The sequence below is a fragment of the Strongylocentrotus purpuratus genome, unplaced genomic scaffold (assembly GCF_000002235.5).
Source record: "Strongylocentrotus purpuratus isolate Spur 01 unplaced genomic scaffold, Spur_5.0 spur5_scaffold_4, whole genome shotgun sequence".
Taxonomy (NCBI): Eukaryota; Metazoa; Echinodermata; class Echinoidea; order Camarodonta; family Strongylocentrotidae; genus Strongylocentrotus; species Strongylocentrotus purpuratus.
Genome location: NW_022145610.1, coordinates 23,630,411 through 23,652,644, shown reverse-complemented (window position 1 = coordinate 23,652,644; position 22,234 = coordinate 23,630,411). Strand labels below are relative to the sequence as shown.

Below are 22,234 nucleotides of genomic sequence, written 5' to 3'. Positions count from 1 at the left end.
TCTCATACTTCCCCTAAGAAATTCACAGGCAGCAAGAAACTAATGTAAGGCCCGTCTTGAATCTACCTTCATATCTAAAGTTTGACACTTACAAATAGAATTGTAGCAAGGCAGCATACATGTACTTACATTTAGTGTCATATTCATACATTTTTTGTAACTTTCAACAACTTCCATCACTTCCAGTAACTTCCATCGATTAAGCAAATTGCTTTCTTTTGTGCTAATGATGAAACCTCCTCAGGGAAATAATGATCAATAAGTAAAATAGTGGTGCAGATATACATATACACTGTACTATCTATTGCATCGGGGAGGTGATGATCAAACTACTAAAAAATCGTAATTATATTCTGGGTTAATGTAGCCCTCAAGGACTTTAGGCAATAACGTTTGCGCACACCTTAGTTGCGCAGGGCCATTGGATCATGTATTTACTATGCACAATACCAGGAGCCCTAGGCAATGTGTACGGTGAATACATAACCAGCTAGCCATGCGCAGCCAAGGTGAACACGAGCATCCCTGAGGAACATCCTTAATACATCACAGATGTCTTTAAACACTTTACAGTATTATTATTACCAGGGAAAAAAATATTTTCAACATTTTAAGGTCTACTTTTCAAGCTTGCTAGCATGAATTTAACACTCTTTAATTTGTTTTGCATTGAACTCTATGCAATTTTTTTGGGGGGTACTCTTTCATGACTTTCGGGGGCTCTTTTTGGCATTTTGGGGGCGAAATCACCCCAAGTCCCCATGTATTTCCCTCCCTGATCATTACCTGATGTTCTTGAGCATGTAGAGTACCTCTGTAGGGATTCTGAACTCTGGAGGGAGCTGTAATACCCTGAAGTCCGCTTCCAAGATGGCCGGAGGGGGCTCCTTGACTTGAAGCATTGGTTTCCTGTCACTGTCTGTATGCTGCAGGATCCTGTAGTAATAAAAGTATGGAAGTGATAGAATAAGAACGATACAAATATGAAATACAGTCAAACCTGCTTTAGTGACCACCTGTCTACAAAGACCACATATTTGTTTCCCTTGAAAATGGTTTCTCATTTAAACTTGCAATGAAGAAACCTGTCTTCAAAGACCACTTTTTGTGTTTCCCTTGGATGGTCGCTATAGACAGGTTTGACTGTACCTCTTTGTATCGTGATATATAATAAGAACAAAACGTGAACTAAAAACCGTTTAAAGTTTCAAAAGTATAAAGAAAACTATACCATCATAAGATTTTAATTTTCAACAATAACTTACTTCACTGATATCTTACTACCGGGTACTTATTATGGAACTGCAAGAACTAAGATGTGATGAAACATACAATATGTATGTTCTAAATTTAAGGGAAAAAAGGACAGGGCCATAATAATAATAATAATAATACATATGATTTATAAGGCGCCAAATCCACTTGACAGTCAAATGCTCAAGGCGCAATTAATAAACTCATACACATCATTTGAAGATTAAAAACATGAATTTAAGATAAAATTAACAATGGTTACATGAATTTGGTAACAACCCTGAATTCAAACCAGTAAATCTTTTCCTGGGCATACTGGTATCAAGTTTGAGGTTCAGCCCTCATATGATTATACCGAAACCATATGGAAATATATCATTTTCCTCATCAAAATAATATGGGATGATAACAAAATACAAGCAGTCTGTAACATTCAGCCTTATCAATATTCTCTCTTACAAATCTGAAAACTACTTGTCCATTGCTCAGATAAATAAGTAAACACACTTTTGATTGAAAATTAGTAAAATATATATATATATAATAATCAAAAGAATATATGTAGTGCAAATCTTATAATATTAATTAAATTAATAGAAGTATTGATAATAAGGTTTCAATATACTTACCCTCTAATGGTTTTTGCCAGGTCCATATATTCTTTCCTCTTTCTCATCTTCCTTTGAACAGTATACACTGGCCCAGATATTGATTTAACCTACAAACATAACATACAGTATCGTAAATATGAATCATATATAGAAGGACGTGCTGAAAACGTAATAATCTGTATATTGTACAACATAAGTGGAATAACAGAAATTACACAATATTTTCTTTACAATACTGCAATTGGAAAAGTAGGAAATAAAACTCTCTCTTTAATAGACAAAGCAAATATTTATTAAATCTTTGATGTGTTAAACATTCTGACACAGCACAATCTACTCTAGGAAGTTACGTTAAAACATTTACTTCTACTCTATATAAAGGGAGTGAAATAAAAAGTAGCTCTCTTTCTTAATCTCATAGAATGAAAATGGAAAAAAAATGTATTTCTTAAAATGAAGATAAACTAGAGCATATATTGGTGTCCTATCATTGAATACTTACTACTTTATCCCAAGACATTTTGTCAGTTTAATCCAGCTTTTGCTCCTCTCACAAATATCTGTCAACTACTGACAATTTTGAGATGCTGGTACTTTTGAAAGCCAGCCTTCTCAATGTCATTATTTATTTGCTCAACTATAAGGCAGAGACAATATGTATACTACAAGCAGGCGCTGTTCTCAGATAATAAAGGGGGGGGGGGCTTTGAGAGCTGGGGGAATTGGGTGTTATGTTGTTACCAAATTCTAAATGTCACTTACTTACATTTATGATCATGAAAAATATGAGGGGGGGGGGGGGGATTGAACAACTTTTTGAGGGAAGGGGGCTTGAGCGGTCGAGTCCTCACCCTACCCCTCATCCCAGGGCCCCCTCTATATTTGCTCCTGACCACAAGTCAACAGGAGTATAGTTATTACACAATGTCAACATTTTGTATGACACTGAGAAGTGATACCTGAGGTCTGTTTTGAAGATCAAACATCATTTTCATTGCAAGGTCAAGAGTGTTCTTAAACATATGGTTCATATCTCTGGTGACATAATGTATAAGTTGCTGGCAGCACAATCTACCCCAAATGGATGAAATATGTACTTTTATAGTTTAAAAAAAACAGTATGTACACAGGAATTTCCAATTCTAAAAGTATCCTGATACATGATATCATATGTTTGGAGCTAGAAGAGTGTTAACTCTGTATACAACAAAGTATATACAAAATTAATGCCCTTCTAGCTCCAAACAGTATATAAGTACTTGAACTTGTACCGTTTGGGGCAATTCCACGGTAACGGAAGGACACTCAGACAAGATTTTTGAACTTCAGGTTCATACTAAAAGAAATGTTTTATTAGTATGTATTAAACTATGGGGAACAAAATGTGTTTCAGTCAAGTGGAAAGCTTCATCAACTTCACAAAGTTTGGATAAACACTAATTAACTGGAAAAACCATGTCCATTTTTATGTCCTTCCGTTACCGAGATAATTAATATGCACATTCTTAAACTACTTAACTATAATGACAATTTTTTTTGGGAGAATTAAAGGCACTTATATAGGTATTATATCTGTACTGTTTCACATCTTATACTAATAAAACAGTTCTTTTAGTATGAACCTGAAGTTCAAAAATCTTGTCTGAGTGTCCTTCCGTTACCGTGGAATTGCCCTTTGGTTTACAAAGTACAAAGTTAAGCATTCATGAGTTTTTGAATTTTTGACTATAGCATTGTACTTTGAGAGAAAATTACCCAAGGTATTCTGACTTAATAGATAATATGATGTAGAAGTTGAGTTGTTCAAAACACAGCGAAGTTCAGTTTTAGTACAGTGGAAAAAAGGGTTTAGAAGCAAGGCTGCAATGTCTTTCCAATAATAAAATCAACAAATCTTACCTTTCTCAGCATTTTCCTGCCATAAAACATCACTTTATCTCGTTTTCTGAACCTGGGCTTTGGTTGTGCTTGAACTACAAGTAAAAAAAAAAAAAAAAAAAAAAAAACAAGAAGGTGAAATTAGCCATTATCTGCATCACAGGATATTCCATTCAGACAAAAATAAATAACCTACAGTATGTCCTCTTCAAACTTAACCAAACAAAGTCCCTGTATTAAAACATGTGAGAACGAGATATTCATTCACAGGGTTAAAAAAAAGGTTCTTCCCATCTCCTTTATTTCTATCTACATGTACTCGACATGCAACAAATTAAACCTTCATATCAAAAGTCACTACATAGAACAGTCACATACCTGCTAACCTTTCACAACAATACTTAAGAATCTCTCAACTCTCAAGGCAAAATTAGGAATAAATTGTATACTCTTTAAACAGAAATTTCCAGAAAAATAGAGGAATCTAGGGGTATATACTTTAGTATCAATGCCAGAATAGGAATCATTCCTGCATAATAGGAATGATCGGCAACTACGCAATGGACCTCTTAAAGTGACTCGGTAACATTGTCTCAGATTCTGAAACAAAATCCAGGATTTAGCCCATGTTGTAATGATAATTATAAACCCTTAAGTCAGTTGTGAATCCCAAAAATTTTACAAGCCGATTGCCTGTCTGATTATCAAGATTTTTATGATTGGAAATCGAAATAAAATTTTCCATATTTCACTATTTCACTATAATACTACAGTAGTACAGTCTATTGGGGAAAATGAGTATGGTAAAAACCCTCCAAATAGGTTCATTTTCTCAGTACAGGCCTATCGACTCTCCAAATAGAAATGCATTTTAACACCATAACAAGAAGGATGCTTGAGACAGGGAGAAGAGGAGGGAGGGGTGTCATCATGGCAGAAAGTCAGTAACCCCTTGTAAGAGAGAAATAGCTGACTTTTAAAATCATGATGATGATAACTTACTTCTTTTTTTGATGATCACAGAGATGAGAAAGGCAACCAAACTGAGAAGCATTGCAATCACAATAAACATCATGATGAAGGTCTGTAATTAAGTCACAAAAATCAATTATAGGACATTAAAAAATATTAAAAAACCTTTCATCTTCAAAATGTACAAAGAAATGGTTAATTTTACAACAAATCCAAACAGTAGTTATGCATTCCAGTCAATAATTCATATATTGTGTCTTCCATCTATAGATATGTATCATAAAATAAATCTCTTTCCATAGCTTTCATGTAAACTTTAGTTTATTCACAAACAAGGAGTACAACAGTTGACAAAGATTGCTACACATGATTATCTTTGACAAAACATGCCTGCACATTAAAAAAAAAAAAAAAAAAAAAAAAACTGAATTTGCCAATTTCATTCAATGATCCATGCATTTAACATCTTGACAGGAAATAAAGACAGGGTTTCATTGTCTTTAGTTCTGAGGGGGAGAGGGGATGGGGGCACATGCCCCTCAAAGGACTCAATCCCCCTTTTCCTTTGGCCTGCACAACATACACAGGGTAAATTGTAGTTGCTATACACTACGTATTCAGATAGCATTGACACTTTACTATGCTATTTACACAGCTTATACAATAAACCACACCTTTTTTCTCTTTCATTGGGAATACAAAGTTAGTATTGGTTTTTCTTTGCCGTTGTCAACTATGTGCAAGCAAAAATAAGAAAGGAAGAATACAGAGGTTGAATAGATGCACCATCATGAATACTGTTGGAAAACAAAACAAACAAAATGCAGTATCAATTCAAACTTCTTTAATAATGATACACTATGAACATGACAGACAATGAAAGCGGACAAAATATACAGTTCCTCAGGTAGACAAAGGGACATCCCTTCACTGCTATTATGTAAAAATGTGTAGAACAGGTGTCACATGCATATTCACCTGTTCTACACATTTTTACATAATAGCAGTGAAGGGATGTTCCTTTGTCTACCTGAGGAACTGTATATTTTGTCCGCTTTCATTGTCTGTCATGTTCATAGTGATACAGGCATCTATGGGGATTTGTATTGTTTATCTCAATTTGACTGTAAAGCGTAATGTTACTGTCACTATGCATCTTAGACTTACTGTTTAGAGATAAAGTTATACAAAAACTGATTGCACCTGTGCGAGCATGAAAACTTGCAATATTTTCTTTCATGCTCTAAAAATTAAAGTAAAAGGCAACTAAAATTGTGTAGTTTTTCATCTGATGCCATTGACTTAATTGTCCATTAAATTAACTTAATGAATGGTCAGACTGTTCCCTATTCTTTGAATTTCAAGATTAGATCCAACTGCTCTTAATTCATCATGTGATTTCACCCACTCACTCACTGTCCAACAATTCGTTTCAGAACTGAACTCAATAAATTCAAGAACAATTCCATATTTTTTTTGGAACTTGCACTGACTTGCTTCATAGTTTTAATATAGGTCTAGATCTAGATCTATATTAGGCTAGGGCCTACATTACATGATTTTCCCCTTAAAGAGTATTATTATTATATCTAGACTCTAAATGTCAATTAAAAAATATCTAGCCACTCTATGGTTTCAAATGAACATGGCATCGTCTGATCACTCAATGTCACAAATGCCAGGCATTAATCTAATTCCAGTCGTTTTCCCCAACATTATTTTCAATACGTGGGTCATACGAATGAAAATTGAAATATCGCTTAAGTCTACGAATAAGATACAGGCAAAACTAAATGTCAAAGTTAAACAATAGAAATACTTACGGTTGTATATTGTGTATCAAAATAATAAGAACCTGGAGGCAAGAAGCCCTTATCATCCAGGGGCGAGTCCATATCTAGTTCGTCGTCTTCTTCCATTTTGTTCGTATCTAAGGTGCAGCGCAGTACAGTGCGTGCGTGTAGTGTCAATACGATATCTCAGCTCAGCGATTTATTTACTTGCATGCATTATTTTGTAAGGAGGTGGGAGGGGGGGGGGGGGGGGGGTTGGAAGTTGGGCCTTCCCCCTTTACATGGCCCCATATATAAATGCCTACGGACAAGAAACCAAATTCCTGCAATAGCCAAGTTTCATTGAAAAGTGACTCTATATAATCATTTGTGTATATATTTATTTTATTCCTCTCTCGAGTCTTGATGACACTATATAATCATTTGAGTATATACCGGTATTTACTTTATTTCTCTCGAGTCTTGATGTTCTCAATTTAATTCTCAACGGAGAAAGTTAAACATTAATTTCTGGAAGCAGCATTGTTGTTAGGGGAAAGTCGTGAACCACTGATCTCATCTTTAAAACAGTCGATCGAAACCCAATTATGCATCATATTAACATATGTACCCCAGAGGCCTCCGGCCCCCATCTATTATGTAGCGTTGCAATATGCATACAGTGTTTTCATTGCATGATACAATTTATATCGGCCTTTAATTCTGACGTGCCTGAAGTATATATATATATATATATATACACACACTACAATACATATTTAAATGAATGAAGAAAACAGAACTAGCTAGTCTCTGTTTCTCTGGCGAAATATTTTATCTGTTTCCCCTTTTTACTACTACTTGATTATAAGGCTTCATTATGCACCTCTCTCTTTCTCTCTCTACCATTATCTCGCTCTCTCTCTACTGTTCTCTCTCTCTCTCTCTCTCTCTCTCACCATTTCTTTATAAATCAATCATTAACAGAACAGAATATAACCACAATTCATATTCCCTAAATAGTCTTTTAGATTTGAAAGAAACAATTAAGACAAGATTAAAAAAAAAAAAAAAAAACATGTACGTAAACACACACAAACAATAAAAACACAAATTAAGCTGGGTTTGACTCATTTTTCAGACATATACCACTGTTTTATAGTTAAAGTTAAGTTTAAATGGGGCAAGACAAATGTATAAGTATAAATAAATTAATAAATAAGAAAATAAATAAATCAATAATTAAATAAACAAATACAAATATGAATAAAAATAAATAAGCAAAAATAACAACAGTCTTCATTTTTTATTTTCTGATAATATATACCCCCACATCAATTGTTATATTGACTTCCAATCTTCCATCATGGATAATAATCCACAATAATCTATACCGGTACCTTGGAAATGCTAATTGTTCAGTTAACTGATGATAGTCACTTTATGCACAACAAAACAGAAGAATTTTTTTTTCTAAGAAAAATTCAAGCAATGCAGTATCAATCACATTACCAGACATTTATTTGGATACAATTGTGAGCGTCTGTAAAATGACGCCTGGTTTGAATGCTCAAGGAGTGGAGAATGTGTATACATCGGGTATGGGCAAGATGATATCTGTAAAGTGCTTATAGAGACATGCATTGATGTATCAATTAAGCGCTATATAAAAGCAGAATATTATTATTATTATGAATTAGTATTATTTTAAGTGGGGAATTCTACTCCTAGCTCAAGATTCAATTGCATAGAATATTTGTCTTCTTCATGATTTTCAAGAATGATACTTCAGGCATATTATAGATCCATTTTAAATACATGTACAATGAATACAATCACTATTAGTTAATCTACCTATTATTAAACATATAAATATATAACTATACCCCCAACAAATTAAATATGGACAATATCATAAATATAAAAAGCAGTGTAAATTTGTTACAAGAGTTTGCATGTAATAGATTGGACGGATATTAATACAAATGGAAGCCATTTGACTCATTCAGACATATATCAACTGATATACAGACAGCCTCAATAGAAAATAAATTGGACGGTTTTTACTAATACAAGGCATATCTTTACTCAGTCAGAAAATGGAAGGAATTTTACTCTGTATAATTCTGTAAATCACTGAAATTCACTGCACCAAAACAAAAGGGAAAAATATGACCAACTTATATCTTCAATACATTCTGTATATTACAACATATATATGACAGGTGTCGTTGACTGGTAGACACGCCACTGGACCCTAGATCATATGGTTCACAGTTCAAGACCTGCTGCATTAAAGTCCTTTGGCAAGACATTAATCTACATTTGCCATTCTCCACCCAGGTGTAGTGAATGGGTACCTGGTAGGAATTCATTATTTGGATGCTTTTAGCACCTTAGGAGAACTGGGCTAAAGCCAGGGTAATAAAAGTGTCTTTGAGCACCACTTGGGATCGATATGCACTCAATACGAAAGTTAGTATCGTATATTTTCTAGTTCACCAATCTATGTTTGATTATGATATAAATGTAGGACATAAGGTCTATGACGCATCTAAAAGGTGTTGACCCATTTTGAATTTTCACCGGTATAACAGTCATAGAACTGATCCCTAATGATCTCAACCATTCAACGATAACAAATTTAAAAGTTTCAACCCTTTTTACATTAATGGAATTTATGAGGTTGATTAATGATAAAGAATGAAAAAATTCTCTAAAATTTGGCCATGAGGTAAACCTATTGCCATATCCATGCTCACTGTTCACTTTTGTGACAAGTCATATATTATACTCTTTTATTTCAATACAGCTGCACATTTTCTTTCTAATATAGGATTACTATTTCATATACATTGTTTACTTCGATCATTACATCGATGTGTCTTCTTTTCTTAATGATCTCCTGTGTTTATATATTTATATATACAGTATATTGAATTCTCATATTTAATACAAAAACATCAACTGAAAATGGTAAATAATGATAAAGTACAGGGATAAAACAAACTTAAAATATTAATATACTGGCAAATGTAGTAGCATATCAAGGACGGTAGAAGTTCATACTGAAGTTTTCGAATGAATTAACCACATATCGACGCAAAATTATGCAATACAATTACAAATATTATCCTGTTCAAATATTTGATAAACTGTTTATTTAAAGTCGATCTTGTAGTTTGATCAGTTCCATCTTATTCAACTAAGGGTGGTTTGATCTTATCTGGCTTGTTCTGTTGACTATGTGACTTCGTTGTTTTGTTCTGTGCTTTCCAAATCAGGTTGTTCTACTTGGTTACCATCAGAAGCAACTGGGACATCCTCTTCAACATCCTCAGTAAGAGATGCTAAAGTGTCTTTACGAAATGAGGAATCAACGGTTTCCAGTCCTTCTGTCTCTTCATCCTCAGTAAGAGGTGCCAAAGTGTTTTTTCCAACTGTGGAATCAATAGTTTCCAGCCCTTCCGTCTCTTCATCCTCAGCAAGAGATGCTAAAGTGTTTTTTCCAGCTGTGGAATCAATAGTATCCAGCCCTTCCGTCTCTAGATTTAGGCTTTGAGGCGCTTGATCACCTGGGACAGACTCATTGATAGTTCCTTGATTCGTTTGACCCGCTCCATTTTCTCCTGGAGTACTGTTCTCAGCACCTTCGTCGTCTCCGAGGTATCCCCCTGAACTGGTCCCTGTCCTCTCAGCTTCGGTCCCCCTCGTCCCTGTGCTACCACCCTTTTCTTCTGCATTATCCCCCATTAGTGCATCAAGGCCTTGGTCAGGCTGATGATGCAAGGCCATCACTTCAGGAGCCACACTGACTTCTTCTTCTTCTTCCTCCTCCTCCTCCTCCTCCTCCTCTTCTTCTGCTAGGGGTGTGAGAGAGGGCGTCGCCGTGCTCTTACTGCTCATCTCCTGGATGTCATAGTCAACATCCATGCCAGCTGGTTCTGGGGAAGGAGGAGGCGCTACTGGGGCAAGGATCATATCGATCTGCTTGGTGGACAACCGTTCATTGTTCCTTTCTGGTGAATTCATGTATTCCCTCTCATCCACCACAGGCCACACCTCTGGGGTCTGTGCCGCTGGCAACGGGGTATACAGAGCCAGTGGTGATCCTGCAGCTTTCTCTGATGCCTGAGCCATTACACTGGTGGCAGCATCGTACGGTGTACTTGATTCTGGTGGTTTGGCAGGGCTTTGGACGGAGTAGGTACCTCTGGTGCCCGTACTTGCAGTTCCCACAGGTCGATCCTGACGGACGTTGCGTTGCTCGGCCTCGTCGTCTTCTGCAGGAGTTCCTGGTTCCACAGAGGAAGGGGCAATAGAGCTACCAGGGGGCAGGTTGACTACATCCATCTGTTCTAGGACCCTTGTAGCACCAGGTGGTGGGGCATCATGATGACTTTCTTGTTTCACCTCATCCGAAGTAGCATAAGGGACATGGAAGACATGGCTTGGGGCACCCCCGTGAATTGCATTCTGAGAGGAATAATAGAAATAAAGATAGAATTTAGAAGAAATACAGAACTTACAATGTCAAATACTTTTGAATTAACTCTGGCACTTCATACAAAGTGACCTTATCCCCCAAATATGTAAAGACAATTTTGAATTTGTCAACAGCAATACAGCAATTTTTAAAATCAAATACACTTAGTAAAATTTGCTTAACACAATAAACACAAACCACAATTGTTTATTTTGACAAAAAATATCTCATACAAGTGATACAGAGATGATACAACATCAAATGCTTAATTACACATATACATACACTTAGTGACAAAACAACCAATAATTATCTGACATTCATTTGTGTTTGGTTTTTTTCTGTCCATTTGAGAAAGCTAACAGTCCTAAGGATAACTATATAAAGGAAACCAATAGAATCATGATTACGTCAACACTAATCAAATGATGTCTATATTATTCTAAGAAAAAAAGTAAAGAGCAACATGAAATTTGAGGGGAAATGGTTAAATGGTTCAAAAGGACAGAAAAACACTATAACGAAATGATGGATTTCAGAAAATTTGACTTACATTCTGTGTTAAGCCTATTAATCATTACCCTAATCATACATGTTTTTTTCTTAAATGTCTTCATAGATGAATTAGCAGGATATCATTGTTTAGACTTGAAGAAATGTATACTTGATGGTGAGCCTGGTTTTAATGCTTTCAGGTATACTCATTTTCTCAGGAAAGTTAAGACTCACAATTTTGGCACAGAACAATATGACAGCTTTGTGAATCATTTACAGTTTTATGCCAGCAGGGAACCATTTCACAAAGCCCTTTTTCAATGACAAATGACAAAAATCAGTGACAAGTCTGCTGATAACCAATCAAAAGCATGGATTTCAGTAGCTTATAATAAAAACTGTCATTTGGCAATGATGACAAGTTTTGTGAAATGGGGCCCAGGTCAAGATTATCCTAATCATAATAAATATAGTGTGTGCAGACTCACAGCAAACAGGTGCCTCATGTATTGTGCAAATATCTCATTTATAACAAGATTATTGACAAGAAAAGAATAATCTTCTGAGGAATGTTCATATTCCACTGATGTAAGTAAATCAATCACATCTTTTTGATTTACACTAAAGAATATTTGGATGAGGTATACAATTCATATAATATAGAATTTATATCAAGGATGTGCAGCTAGGTATTTCTTCAAACAGTGCAACACAACATGGACCACAAGAAAAACCTTTACCTCAAAATCAACCCAATGCAACTCCGGCTATTGGGTTTTATGGTGCAATGAAAGAGATGAATGTAAAAAAAAAAACATGAACCAATGAAATACATAATAGGATATGGATAAAGAACACCTATTAATGCTTTATGATATGAAGTAAAGAGGTACAATATAACCCATTTGTATGAATAAGGAAACTTACAGGGTAACCGCAGGTATTGGTGAAAAAGCATTTATCATGGTGCATGGAAAATTACAGTGAGTTAAAATAAGGGGGAGATTTAACCGATTGCAACTTCCATTGCTTTTACCAGTAATGGCTTATCCAAATTTAAAAGGAGATATAATCATAATATCATAAGCACCATGCACCAAATAGGTAATGGAATGGGAAAAGGCAATGAATGGGTATAATGGAATGGTAAAAAGCACCGCAATGGTAAATTGATAGGTCATAAACACAGAATGGTAATGAATACATGTATAAGTTTAAATGGATGAAATCTGTATAAGCCAATATTTTCACAAGAAAAATAAAAAGGAAACAAATTTTGGTGAGTTTTTTTTATTTAAAATCATCAATGCTAGTTACATAACATTCATGTTCACATATGGATCAGCAGCTCATTTTCGTGTGTTGTTAATTAAGCTCCCGATAAACTACAATTCGCAAATTTAAATTCATGAAAAGAATGGCTTATATACTAGCTGTATCAACTACTGATGTCCACCCACCCATAGTTACAAGCACCAAATGTAATGAATACAAGTGTAAATGAATGAAATGTCTACCCAACGCCTATGCAACCAACCCACCGATCTAGTGTGAGATGATGGAGGGCCATCCCTGAGTGACCGACCTGTGCTATATGTGTAGAAGAGAATATGATATTTTGTACTAAATACCCTAAGGAAAGGCAAGATGGTAACTATACTCACAAAGTCATCGCTTGGTACGGTGGAGATGGTTGAATAGTGCGCCGACCCCATCCTCGGTATGGGAGGGATGGGGGTGCGCTCGCACGCCGAGCAGGGGGTCTGGGGAGGGGTGCGACCAGAGAAGTGACTGGGGACGGTAGCAAACACAGTGGATGCTTTGCCGGAGAAGGGGCTGGAGGATTTCTCAGAAGGCTCGTATTCCAGCGTGCTCAAAGGACCTGTTTGAGAGAAGAAAAAAATAGAAATTATCTTCACTCAAACAAAAATTTATCATTTCTATTTCATTTTGCTATTTCAGAGGTAGAATCACCCACTGAGTCCTAAATTACCATGAGTGATGGGTCTTATCCTACCAAGCGATCCTCCAAAGACACGATATCAAGAAACCATTCACGATAAGACAGCTATCAGTGCAGAACACTTCAATCCAGCGAAAAAGTATATGCACAATCTTTGTACGTTTTGTATGTTTATATCTTTACATCAAGTGTTCAGGGACCTTACTGAGCATCCATCAATCTTTCAAATCAAATTGATGTGCATCACTTCATAGATGGCATAATAAACAAAACTGGCTTTTTATGATAATTAACACTTCAACAAAAAATTTGAAGTTATACTACTGCTCACTACATCTTAAAATGAAAATGTTCCTACAACTCCAACATTTTAGTGATGGCCGAATGGGCATACAGGTGCCGACACTAGACTCAAGCAATAATCTGATTGTTTTCTGAGGCTGTTCTTCATGTAACTTACTGAGAGCAAGATCAAAGGACTGATCGGTGTAGTTGAAAGGTCGTATGGATCTGACCCCTGGCAGTAGAGGGGGTAAGGTCTTGGCGGAGACGGAGGTCACCTTGCGTCGAGAGTAGTTTGACATCTCAGTCGGTCCCCCTGATGGAAACAAAATATATAGAGAATAATGATAATGATAAAGCAAATGAATTATTGCTTTACACTAGCTGGCCATTATCAATTTTTTCAACCACATGAGAATTAAGCTCCTATAGGATTCATCAACTTAGCTTCAAACTCTTTGAAAATTTTATAGAAAGCTCACCTGTATACTAAAGGTACATTAACTTACTGAACAGGTATTGTGACTAAGATATGCAAAGTTCTAAACCAAGTCAGTGTTTGAGTTCTCTTAAACATTGATTCTCAAACATCTTGTCTTGGAGAGGACTTTCAACCGTATGTCCCGTGATTGCACACCTACATGTGTAAAATGATAAAGAGAATGTCTTGGCATTCATGGTAGAAGAAATACTGCTTCATATTTTTTTTCAAATTCACAGTTCCTTGCATTCAATTTTCTTATGAAAGTCATTGCAAGCATACATTGGTTCCCTGATCAAGTAGCATATCTGACCCAACATTATCCTATAATCTCACCTCTAATTGGCCGATGTGCTTTCCTCTTGGTCACTTCCTCCGAAGCTATAGTTGGGGAAATCAACGTCGTCTCCCGATCGTCTTCCGTATGATGATCTGGCCTTTCCCGCCTCGTGTAGGATGAAGACGTGATCCCAGACATCCCGCTCTCATCGAGGAAGAACGGCATGCTCCTCGTAGGGGGCGGTGCCCTTATTGGATCCATCCTCTTTTCGCGGCAGTCCAATAGCGTCACCTTCTTCTGCCGGAGTATTCCACTAGAGTGCAGTGGTGCTGATGGGGCGGCAGTTTGGGAGGGTACTTGGGTGTTGACAGGTGAGAGGATCGGGGGATGCTGTTGCGTAACATCGTTCTTCTCAAAGTGGATGTGAGGCATGAGTTTCTCCAGGAGCATAGCGACCTTGTTCTTGTCAAAGAGATCACTGAGCAAGATAAAAGTAGGGGAATGATCAATATCAACCTTTTTACCTTTTACCAAGAATCATGTCAGTTAACTTTTAAGATACTAAAAGCATGCAATGTGAGCAGCATGATATTTAGGACCGAATAATAGTCCCTTTTACTATGGATAAACTATTTGTGCTTGAAGTATTAACCAATTTATCTTAATTGTCATTAATTTATTCCATCCATACATATCTTTACAATTCTCAAAATTCTCATTTTTAACATGAATCGGTCAAATTGAATTGGAATACTTTCTGTTCTCTTTGGGTGACCCATAAGATTCACAAGTGAATGATGTAGAATTTATGAACGTGTGTAGCAACTAGCAAGTGGACTTTATTTTGTATTCACTCTTTAATATTTAGGGTCCTGATATATCAGCAGAGGTTAAGAGTATAGAAGCAATATATGTACATGTATATCCATCCATCTCCTTTCATTCTTGGTGATTATTTCCACAATTAATTGACGTGATGCTTATCATGCATGACATGTTCTAATACAAGTACACACAAAAGTACCAATTATGGCATAAAGAGGCAACTACTGTACTGGATATGCATTGCACTTTGTCCTGTGATCTCATGGACACCTAGTACACTACGACTCACCTCTCTTTGGTGTGCTCCACCAGTTCAAGTAGCACTTCTCTTGGTAACTGAAGTAACTGTGCAATTCTGTTATTACAAAAAAAAACCAGAATGTCAGACTCGAAAACTTTAAAAATACTGAAAACACCTGTAAATCGACAGGATTCGGAGCCTGTTATCAGGCACATGATATAAGCAGTATATGCATGAATTAGCTTGATTAATCAAGAAAAAAATGATACCAAGGCATACATTTTAAAACTAAATGAGTAAAGTTGTAAGGAGAGGGAGAATGAGAGAGAAAGAGAAAGAGAGAGAGAGAGAGATAAAGAGGGGGAACAAATCTTTTAAGTTGCTTAAATGTGAAGAAGACTAATGCGATTAATTAATCGATCATAAAACCGTACAATTATGCTCAGCTTTGTGTTAGAGGGCTAGGTACCTAGGTCTATCAAAATAACTAAATTTTAGACTTGATCTGCAATGCAACAGACAAAGAAGCGGTCTGTATAGTGTATACCATTACCAGCTCTATTCTCCTAATTAAAACAGCGATAGGACCTAATAATGTCTCTCCGCTTCTGTGATTCAAAACTTACCCTTCATCAAAGTCTTGAGGTAAGGTACGTCTGGTATTGGGAGGGGGTGACCTGGCTGGATGGGTGTAAGGTCTCCCTCCTGTAGGCGTCGTGAAATTCTTCCTCTACAAACAAAAAAATACAACACAACAAATCCAAATAAATGAATTTCCACTGATTGAACAGGTAAGTGATACTGTAAAAAAAGAGAAACTTTTGAATGCATGAAATGAAATGTTAGCGAGTTCCGTAAGTCGGTCAGATTCATAAAAGTTTCATGCCGAGAATTAGTAATTGAATAACTGACAAGTCACTCCATTGTTGCACTAATAGTGCCTATAATGACACTCTACAATTCAAGGAATTTCTCCCTACCAGGTACCTACCCCTCAATCAAGTGGCAAATGTAGATTACCGTAATGTCTTGTCATAGGACATTAGTGCTATATCAAGGCTTGAACCATCATCTTTATCATCTCCAATGAATGAAATGTTTAAACCACTCGACCTGAACTTGTAGGACAATGCCGTACACCAGCCTATAGCTCCAGTCAATATATCTGGATCTTGAAGCAAATCTTACAGCAAGACAGTCTACCATTTCATCTGTGCTCTGTCATGAATATGCTCTCGAACAATACTTCTACCACATATTTGACATTATAAATCTTGGTAGTAAATAGGTAAACATGATTCAACAAAATACAATGAAAACCTACCATCTTCTGGTTCTTGTTCTGATTTGTGTTAAGATTCTTTGGGATCATATCTTCAGTCACATCTTTAGGATGGACCTTTATTTTTGTAGCACCATCTTCAGGCCTGGAATACAACAGATATACAGTTCAGGGGGATCAGAAAACTCTCATATATGAATATTGTTAATCATTAGATTATTATGGCTATAGATAGGGCTACACAATGTTTATTATAGGCTTTTTATGGATATTCTAAAGGAGTTTAAATAGATGATTTAATTGCAGCAATTAACAGCTTACCGTACCTTTTTATTTGGGTTGCAAACTGGGTACCCAGACAATTCGTTATACTGCCATCTTCAAATTCCAGTGGTTATTTAGAGAAATGTTACATTTACAGCAATATGTATTACACAACAACAAGAAATAAATCAACAGATAATCATAATAACATTGATAAAGCCTTGATAATAATTTCCCATGCAAAGTTGAGACTAATTCAACTGATTTAAGTCCAAAACTATTTTGCCAATTTTTATCAGAATTTTGCTAGAGATTTTATTAGAAATAAAAAATAAATAAATTAAATGAGTGTAAATGATAGATTTCGACATTACAGCCGTTCCCTTGAATCTTTAAGCCGCCCTCTTTGAGAGCTGCCTATGCTCACGAATCTCATTTTCTGTGAATGGTTGACTACAGGAAGCACTCACCTGCCCTGTGAGGCATCTGTTTTCTCCCGGAGTCCAGCCGTTGCAGGGCACCATACATAGACCTTGCGATTCTGTGGTATTACCCCTTGGTGTTTGAGCCCACCGACCCCGAGAGAATCTCTCATGTCGACCTTCTTGACCCCATTCACAAACTCTAGGAAGTTGAGTGGAGCTGTGCGAGCTGGAGCCGATTTGTTGGTGGGGCGTTGCTTGGCTGGAGATTTGGCCTTCTGGGGTGTGCCTTGGGATTGGGTGGGTGTTTGGTTGACGGGTGTTTGTTGGGGGGTCATGGGCATACAGGTATACTTTGGTAGAGAGCTAGGCACATTCCGTTGAGGTCTGTTGAAAAGAAGTAGAATCATGGTTCATTATCCATTCTAGGTGCCCATTTAGAATCACTATTGTGAACACATCTCACAGCATACTTATTACAGGACACAGCAAAGTCAACTCATGTTAAACTTCATATAAAAAGTCCACCATACCATCCCGACAATGAAATATTAACCCCTCCTGGGCTCCCCAATACAAAGAAAAAGTTGGCGACTGATTGATATTTTCAATTGTACAATCGACTGATGATATAATCATTTGCTAAGTTTTGTGTTAAGGGGTCCTGAACCACTAAAGTTAAAACAGCTAACATAAAGGTACTCTATGGAGTAATATCATCACAATTAAATTGGGACTTAACACATACATGTATGGGATCTATATAAAAAGGGATCCATCTTTAAGTTAAAAATTGTAAGTATACAAGAAATAAAATATGTTGGCACAATTTGCCAACCATAGCCCAAATGAGCTATGTAAAAGGAGGGTAAAATATCCCGAGTATATTTTCTGTTGGGAGCCAGAAGGGCATTAATTAACTTGCATCATTTTACATCCTTCTGGCTCCAAACATAAAATATGTCGTCAAGGTTATACAAATGTGCTGCTTGATGCTGGTACACTCACTGATCTATCAGTTGGCGGATAACTGGAGCTGAATGACTTCTCTCTGCATCATCATCCACACCCCTGGCTTGGGGCAGTCTCCTCCTTGGCAACGGTCGCCCGGTGGGGTAACGATCACCGGAGTCATAACCATAATCTCCAAGCATATTCAGCACCTTGAGGGTTGGAAGTTCCTCTGTACCAATGGAAAAAGACATGAAATCATACAATATGCTTCAATTTTGGACATGATTTTGGGGTAAAACTTGGTACAGATCTACAGCCTAATTAAACTGGTGTCATAAAAATAAAAAACATGTTACACTCAAAGTGATATATGATTAACATTTAAAAAAAAGGTTTTTCAAAATTGTGCTACAATTACCTAAACATAGCGAAGTTTGAAAAAGAAATGTTTGGTCAACCTGATTGTTTTTTAAAGTCAATAAGAAATAGAAATGCCATTATTGACCTGAAGTTTTGATTAATTGACCAAAACAAATTGTGTTTTTCTTGATAGTCATAATTTTTTCAGTTTGTCAAAGCCAAAGAAATGTTGAAATGCACCTTTAAGGCCAAGATAGTTCCTGGGCAAATCATTAATAATTACTGCCTTCTAAAGTTTGATGATACAGTCAGACCTGTCTATAGTGACCGCCCAAGCACAAAAAGTGGTCTTTGTAGACAGGTGGTCTTTGTAGACAGGTTCTAGTACATGTACAGGTGTACATGTTTCAATGAGAAACCATTTTCAAGGGAAACAAAAAATGTGGTCTTCATAGACAGGTGGTCACTAAAGCAGGTTTGACTGTATCAGACTTACCATCGGAGGTAGTCCCTTGTTCTTCATGTTCAACATATTGGGTCTTAGGAAGCCCCCTCTCTCTCCGTCGATTGGAGTACCAGCAGGACGGATGCTGACAGACAACCTGTCCGCATGACGTTTCATCTATCCTGACACTACTATCCATCATCATCTTTGCTTGGAGAGGAAATATTTTTGAGGATGTAGCAGAAGTGTATCTGTAATGTAGACAATAGATAGATTAGTAAATTTGCATTTACCAGTACTGTGGCCTAGACCCTAGTAAGGTGTCTGGAGGAGTTTTCTATTTCAGAAACTACTTGTTCAAAGGACCTGATATTTTTTCTTCAGATCTTGAGTCCAGAATACCAGGTACTGTAAACTTTGATGTACACAATTTCAGGTCAATCATTGTTTTTGCTTTTGAGTAATGCTCAATTTTTTTTCCTGCTTAATCCCTTCTGTTGACCTGTACAAATCAAGTGGCATTAAATCATCATCCAAGTGAAATGCTTGAGAGCACACAGAGTTATGAAGTTTGTGAGTCAATTTGCATACATTTTCTAGGGCTCTGTGGAGCAGTTGGAGGGTATTTTCAAATTAATGTTAACTTGTGATCTTATAGCATTTTATAGAAAATTCCTGCAGAATCAAAATGTTGAACATTTGAAAATACATGTACTTTAATCCTAATGGACAAGATTACAGCTCCAAAAATTACGAAGATGTAGACTATTGCAAAACACACCTTTTGTTTTAATGAAAAAGAATCAAACACAGACTAATGTTACAACCTCTCTGTACTCAAAGAAATACCATATAATTTCCTTTCATCATATGAAATCAAATGCCAACAGGATCATATCTTGTGCTTTAGTTGGCAATAGCTAGTTAGTTGACAATAGCTTCTGCTTTAAAAACTGTGTCAACTTTTTGTACTGATTAAAGAATAAAAAGAGTTGACACTATAATAGATTTGGCCGCCCTTCAGACTGCATGTTCGTCTCCAAATCAGACAACCTAACTCTATCATTAGATATGCCTGAATGCCAATAAATATGAACCATATTAAATATCAATATTAAATTTCATATCAGATATTAGACCGAAAGCTTCAGTCTCTATAATCGTCGGTTGTTCCACTGAGACTACGTCTGGCTCCACTAGACCTCCGGTTATAGAGACTGAACGACTGCCTATGCCAGCCTGTGTTGAACTTATTCCGCTAGATTTTAGCCGCTAGGCCCCTCCCACAAACTTGCCACGGCCGTATTGTTATGCCCCCAAAATCCCCCAAAATGTCATTTTACCTCGTTCATTTCCAATTTTAGATTAGGCCTAGGCTATAATACATCGGTTCCACTTACTAACTTGATTGATATAATCCGTTTAATGGTCCCTTTTAAGGAAATTATCGGTCAAAATCGACATCCATGTTGAAAATCTTGCAAGCCGTGTTAAACTCTCGCTGCCGTCAATCTCATCCCTTCTAGTCTACGCCGAAGGCAAAATGATTATGAAGGAAAAACTGTGCGCCATCTACACGTTCGTAATGGCGTTATCACAGTTTTTCCTTCATAATCATTTTGCCTTCGGCGTAGACTAGAAGGGATGAGATTGACGGCAGCGAGAGTTTAACACGGCTTGCAAGATTTTCAACATGGATGTCGATTTTGACCGATAATTTCCTTAAAAGGGACCATTAAACGGATTATATCAATCAAGTTAGTAAGTGGAACCGATGTATTATAGCCTAGGCCTAATTTAAAATTGGAAATGAACGAGGTAAAATGACATTTTGGGGGATTTTGGGGGCATAACAATACGGCCGTGGCAAGTTTGTGGGAGGGGCCTAGCGGCTAAAATCTAGCGGAATAAGTTCAACACAGGCTGGCATAGGCAGTCGTTCAGTCTCTATAACCGGAGGTCTAGTGGAGCCAGACGTAGTCTCAGTGGAACAACCGACGATTATAGAGACTGAAGCTTTCGGTCTAATCAGATATCAGTTATCACGATTGAATTACACGTTACTTGTACTGATCGACATCAATTTTGCTTTGTTGATGCTTAAATACCAAATAAGGTTTCAACTGGATAATACAAAAAAGACAGCTCATAATTATTATTTAATCACTGGGTTTCAAATTTAAATTTGAATAAATTTCATCTTTCACGAGTTCAAGAAGACAAGAGAACGATGTCACACGACACATGACAACAACAACTTCAGTTAAATTCAAGAAAAAATGTTTTTAACATTATTCTAGTCTACTGTAGACTATATTAGCTGAGCTCTCTTACTTTTTTAGCACATTAAATTAGAAATCGTTGAAAAATTCTTATGATAACGGAGATATATTCTGCAGAGTAAACGTTTGATTTATTCTTCAAGCGGCTGGATCTGGATCTTGAACGGCTCCGAAAAATCCCAACGTAACTTGCCAGACTCCACCGCTGCGGTACAGGCGCCGCATCACTTGACGATACCCATGCCTGATTCTGGAAAGACGCGTTTGAAAATAACAGTCGATTGATCATGAAATTACACCCCTTCAGCACGTAATTCGCTAGGTATGTAGCCTCTTCACAATCATTGCGTTATAGATAATCCAATATTTGACGTTCTGCAACGACGATTTTCTTTCATTTCAAAAATATTAATCCGTTAATTTTAGTTTCACACACGGTAATTCCCCTGAAGCAGCGTCGTCTCCATGGTATCTGTGTATCTCTAGCAGATCAGAGCGCACGTTAGTGCGTTTACGTGTGAAGGACATACAAGTATTTACGCACGAACATTTCTGCGCTAGAAAATCTATACCTGGCAACGATACTTACAGAGAATGAGAAGATGTTCATGTCGCAGAAGACAATTATACAAAAGTGGATGTGTTTGAAAAGAATATTGGTGTGTATAAAGTGGCATTTTCCCTC

General features: G+C 36.6%; 2 protein-coding genes across 4 annotated transcripts in view; both read right to left on the bottom strand.

Annotated features, from left to right (window-relative positions):
- LOC105443374 (patatin-like phospholipase domain-containing protein 7) overlaps window positions 1–6,658 on the bottom strand; it is a 33,293-nt gene extending 26,635 nt beyond the window's left edge. Inside the window, exons 1-5 of the mRNA XM_030997478.1 lie at window positions 6,539–6,658; window positions 4,746–4,827; window positions 3,765–3,838; window positions 1,884–1,972; window positions 787–936 (exon numbers count right to left, since the gene is read on the bottom strand). Coding sequence (XP_030853338.1) covers window positions 787–936; window positions 1,884–1,972; window positions 3,765–3,838; window positions 4,746–4,827; window positions 6,539–6,634 — 491 coding nt within the window. The 5' untranslated portion in view covers window positions 6,635–6,658. The remainder of the gene's footprint in view (window positions 1–786; window positions 937–1,883; window positions 1,973–3,764; window positions 3,839–4,745; window positions 4,828–6,538) is intronic.
- Window positions 6,659–7,617: 959 nt separating this feature from the next.
- Window positions 7,618–22,019, bottom strand: LOC100888210. 3 transcript variants are annotated; one of them, XM_030997617.1, is made up of 12 exons: window positions 21,591–22,019; window positions 19,319–19,521; window positions 18,517–18,691; window positions 17,557–17,895; window positions 16,865–16,967; window positions 16,167–16,270; window positions 15,589–15,654; window positions 14,531–14,952; window positions 13,892–14,029; window positions 13,133–13,350; window positions 12,209–12,235; window positions 7,618–10,963 (listed from the first exon to the last, which is right to left on the bottom strand). In XM_030997617.1, exons 2-12 carry the CDS (start codon window positions 19,470–19,472, stop codon window positions 9,731–9,733), a joined length of 2,979 nt encoding a protein of 992 aa, XP_030853477.1. In that variant the 5' UTR covers window positions 19,473–19,521; window positions 21,591–22,019; the 3' UTR covers window positions 7,618–9,730. The 3 variants fall into 3 exon arrangements, with proteins under 3 accessions (XP_030853477.1, XP_011674731.2, XP_003723749.2); XM_011676429.2 differs by having other exon boundaries at window positions 19,319–19,518; window positions 21,602–22,019; XM_003723701.3 differs by lacking the exon at window positions 12,209–12,235 and having other exon boundaries at window positions 19,319–19,518; window positions 21,602–22,019.
- Between the last annotated feature and the right edge of the window lie 215 nt (window positions 22,020–22,234).

Bases quoted from the DNA above. Each gene is read 5' to 3' on its own strand.
- LOC100888210 (XM_030997617.1), bottom strand. From the start codon at position 19,472: ATGATGATGGATAGTAGTGTCAGGATAGATGAAACGTCATGCGGACAG. The intron at 16,968-17,556 runs GTGAGTGCTTCC...GTTGTATTCCAG, and splicing joins ACAGATGCCTCACAGGGCAG to GCCTGAAGATGGTGCTACAA. The intron at 14,030-14,530 runs GTGAGATTATAG...TGTTTCCATCAG, and splicing joins AGCACATCGGCCAATTAGAG to GGGGACCGACTGAGATGTCA.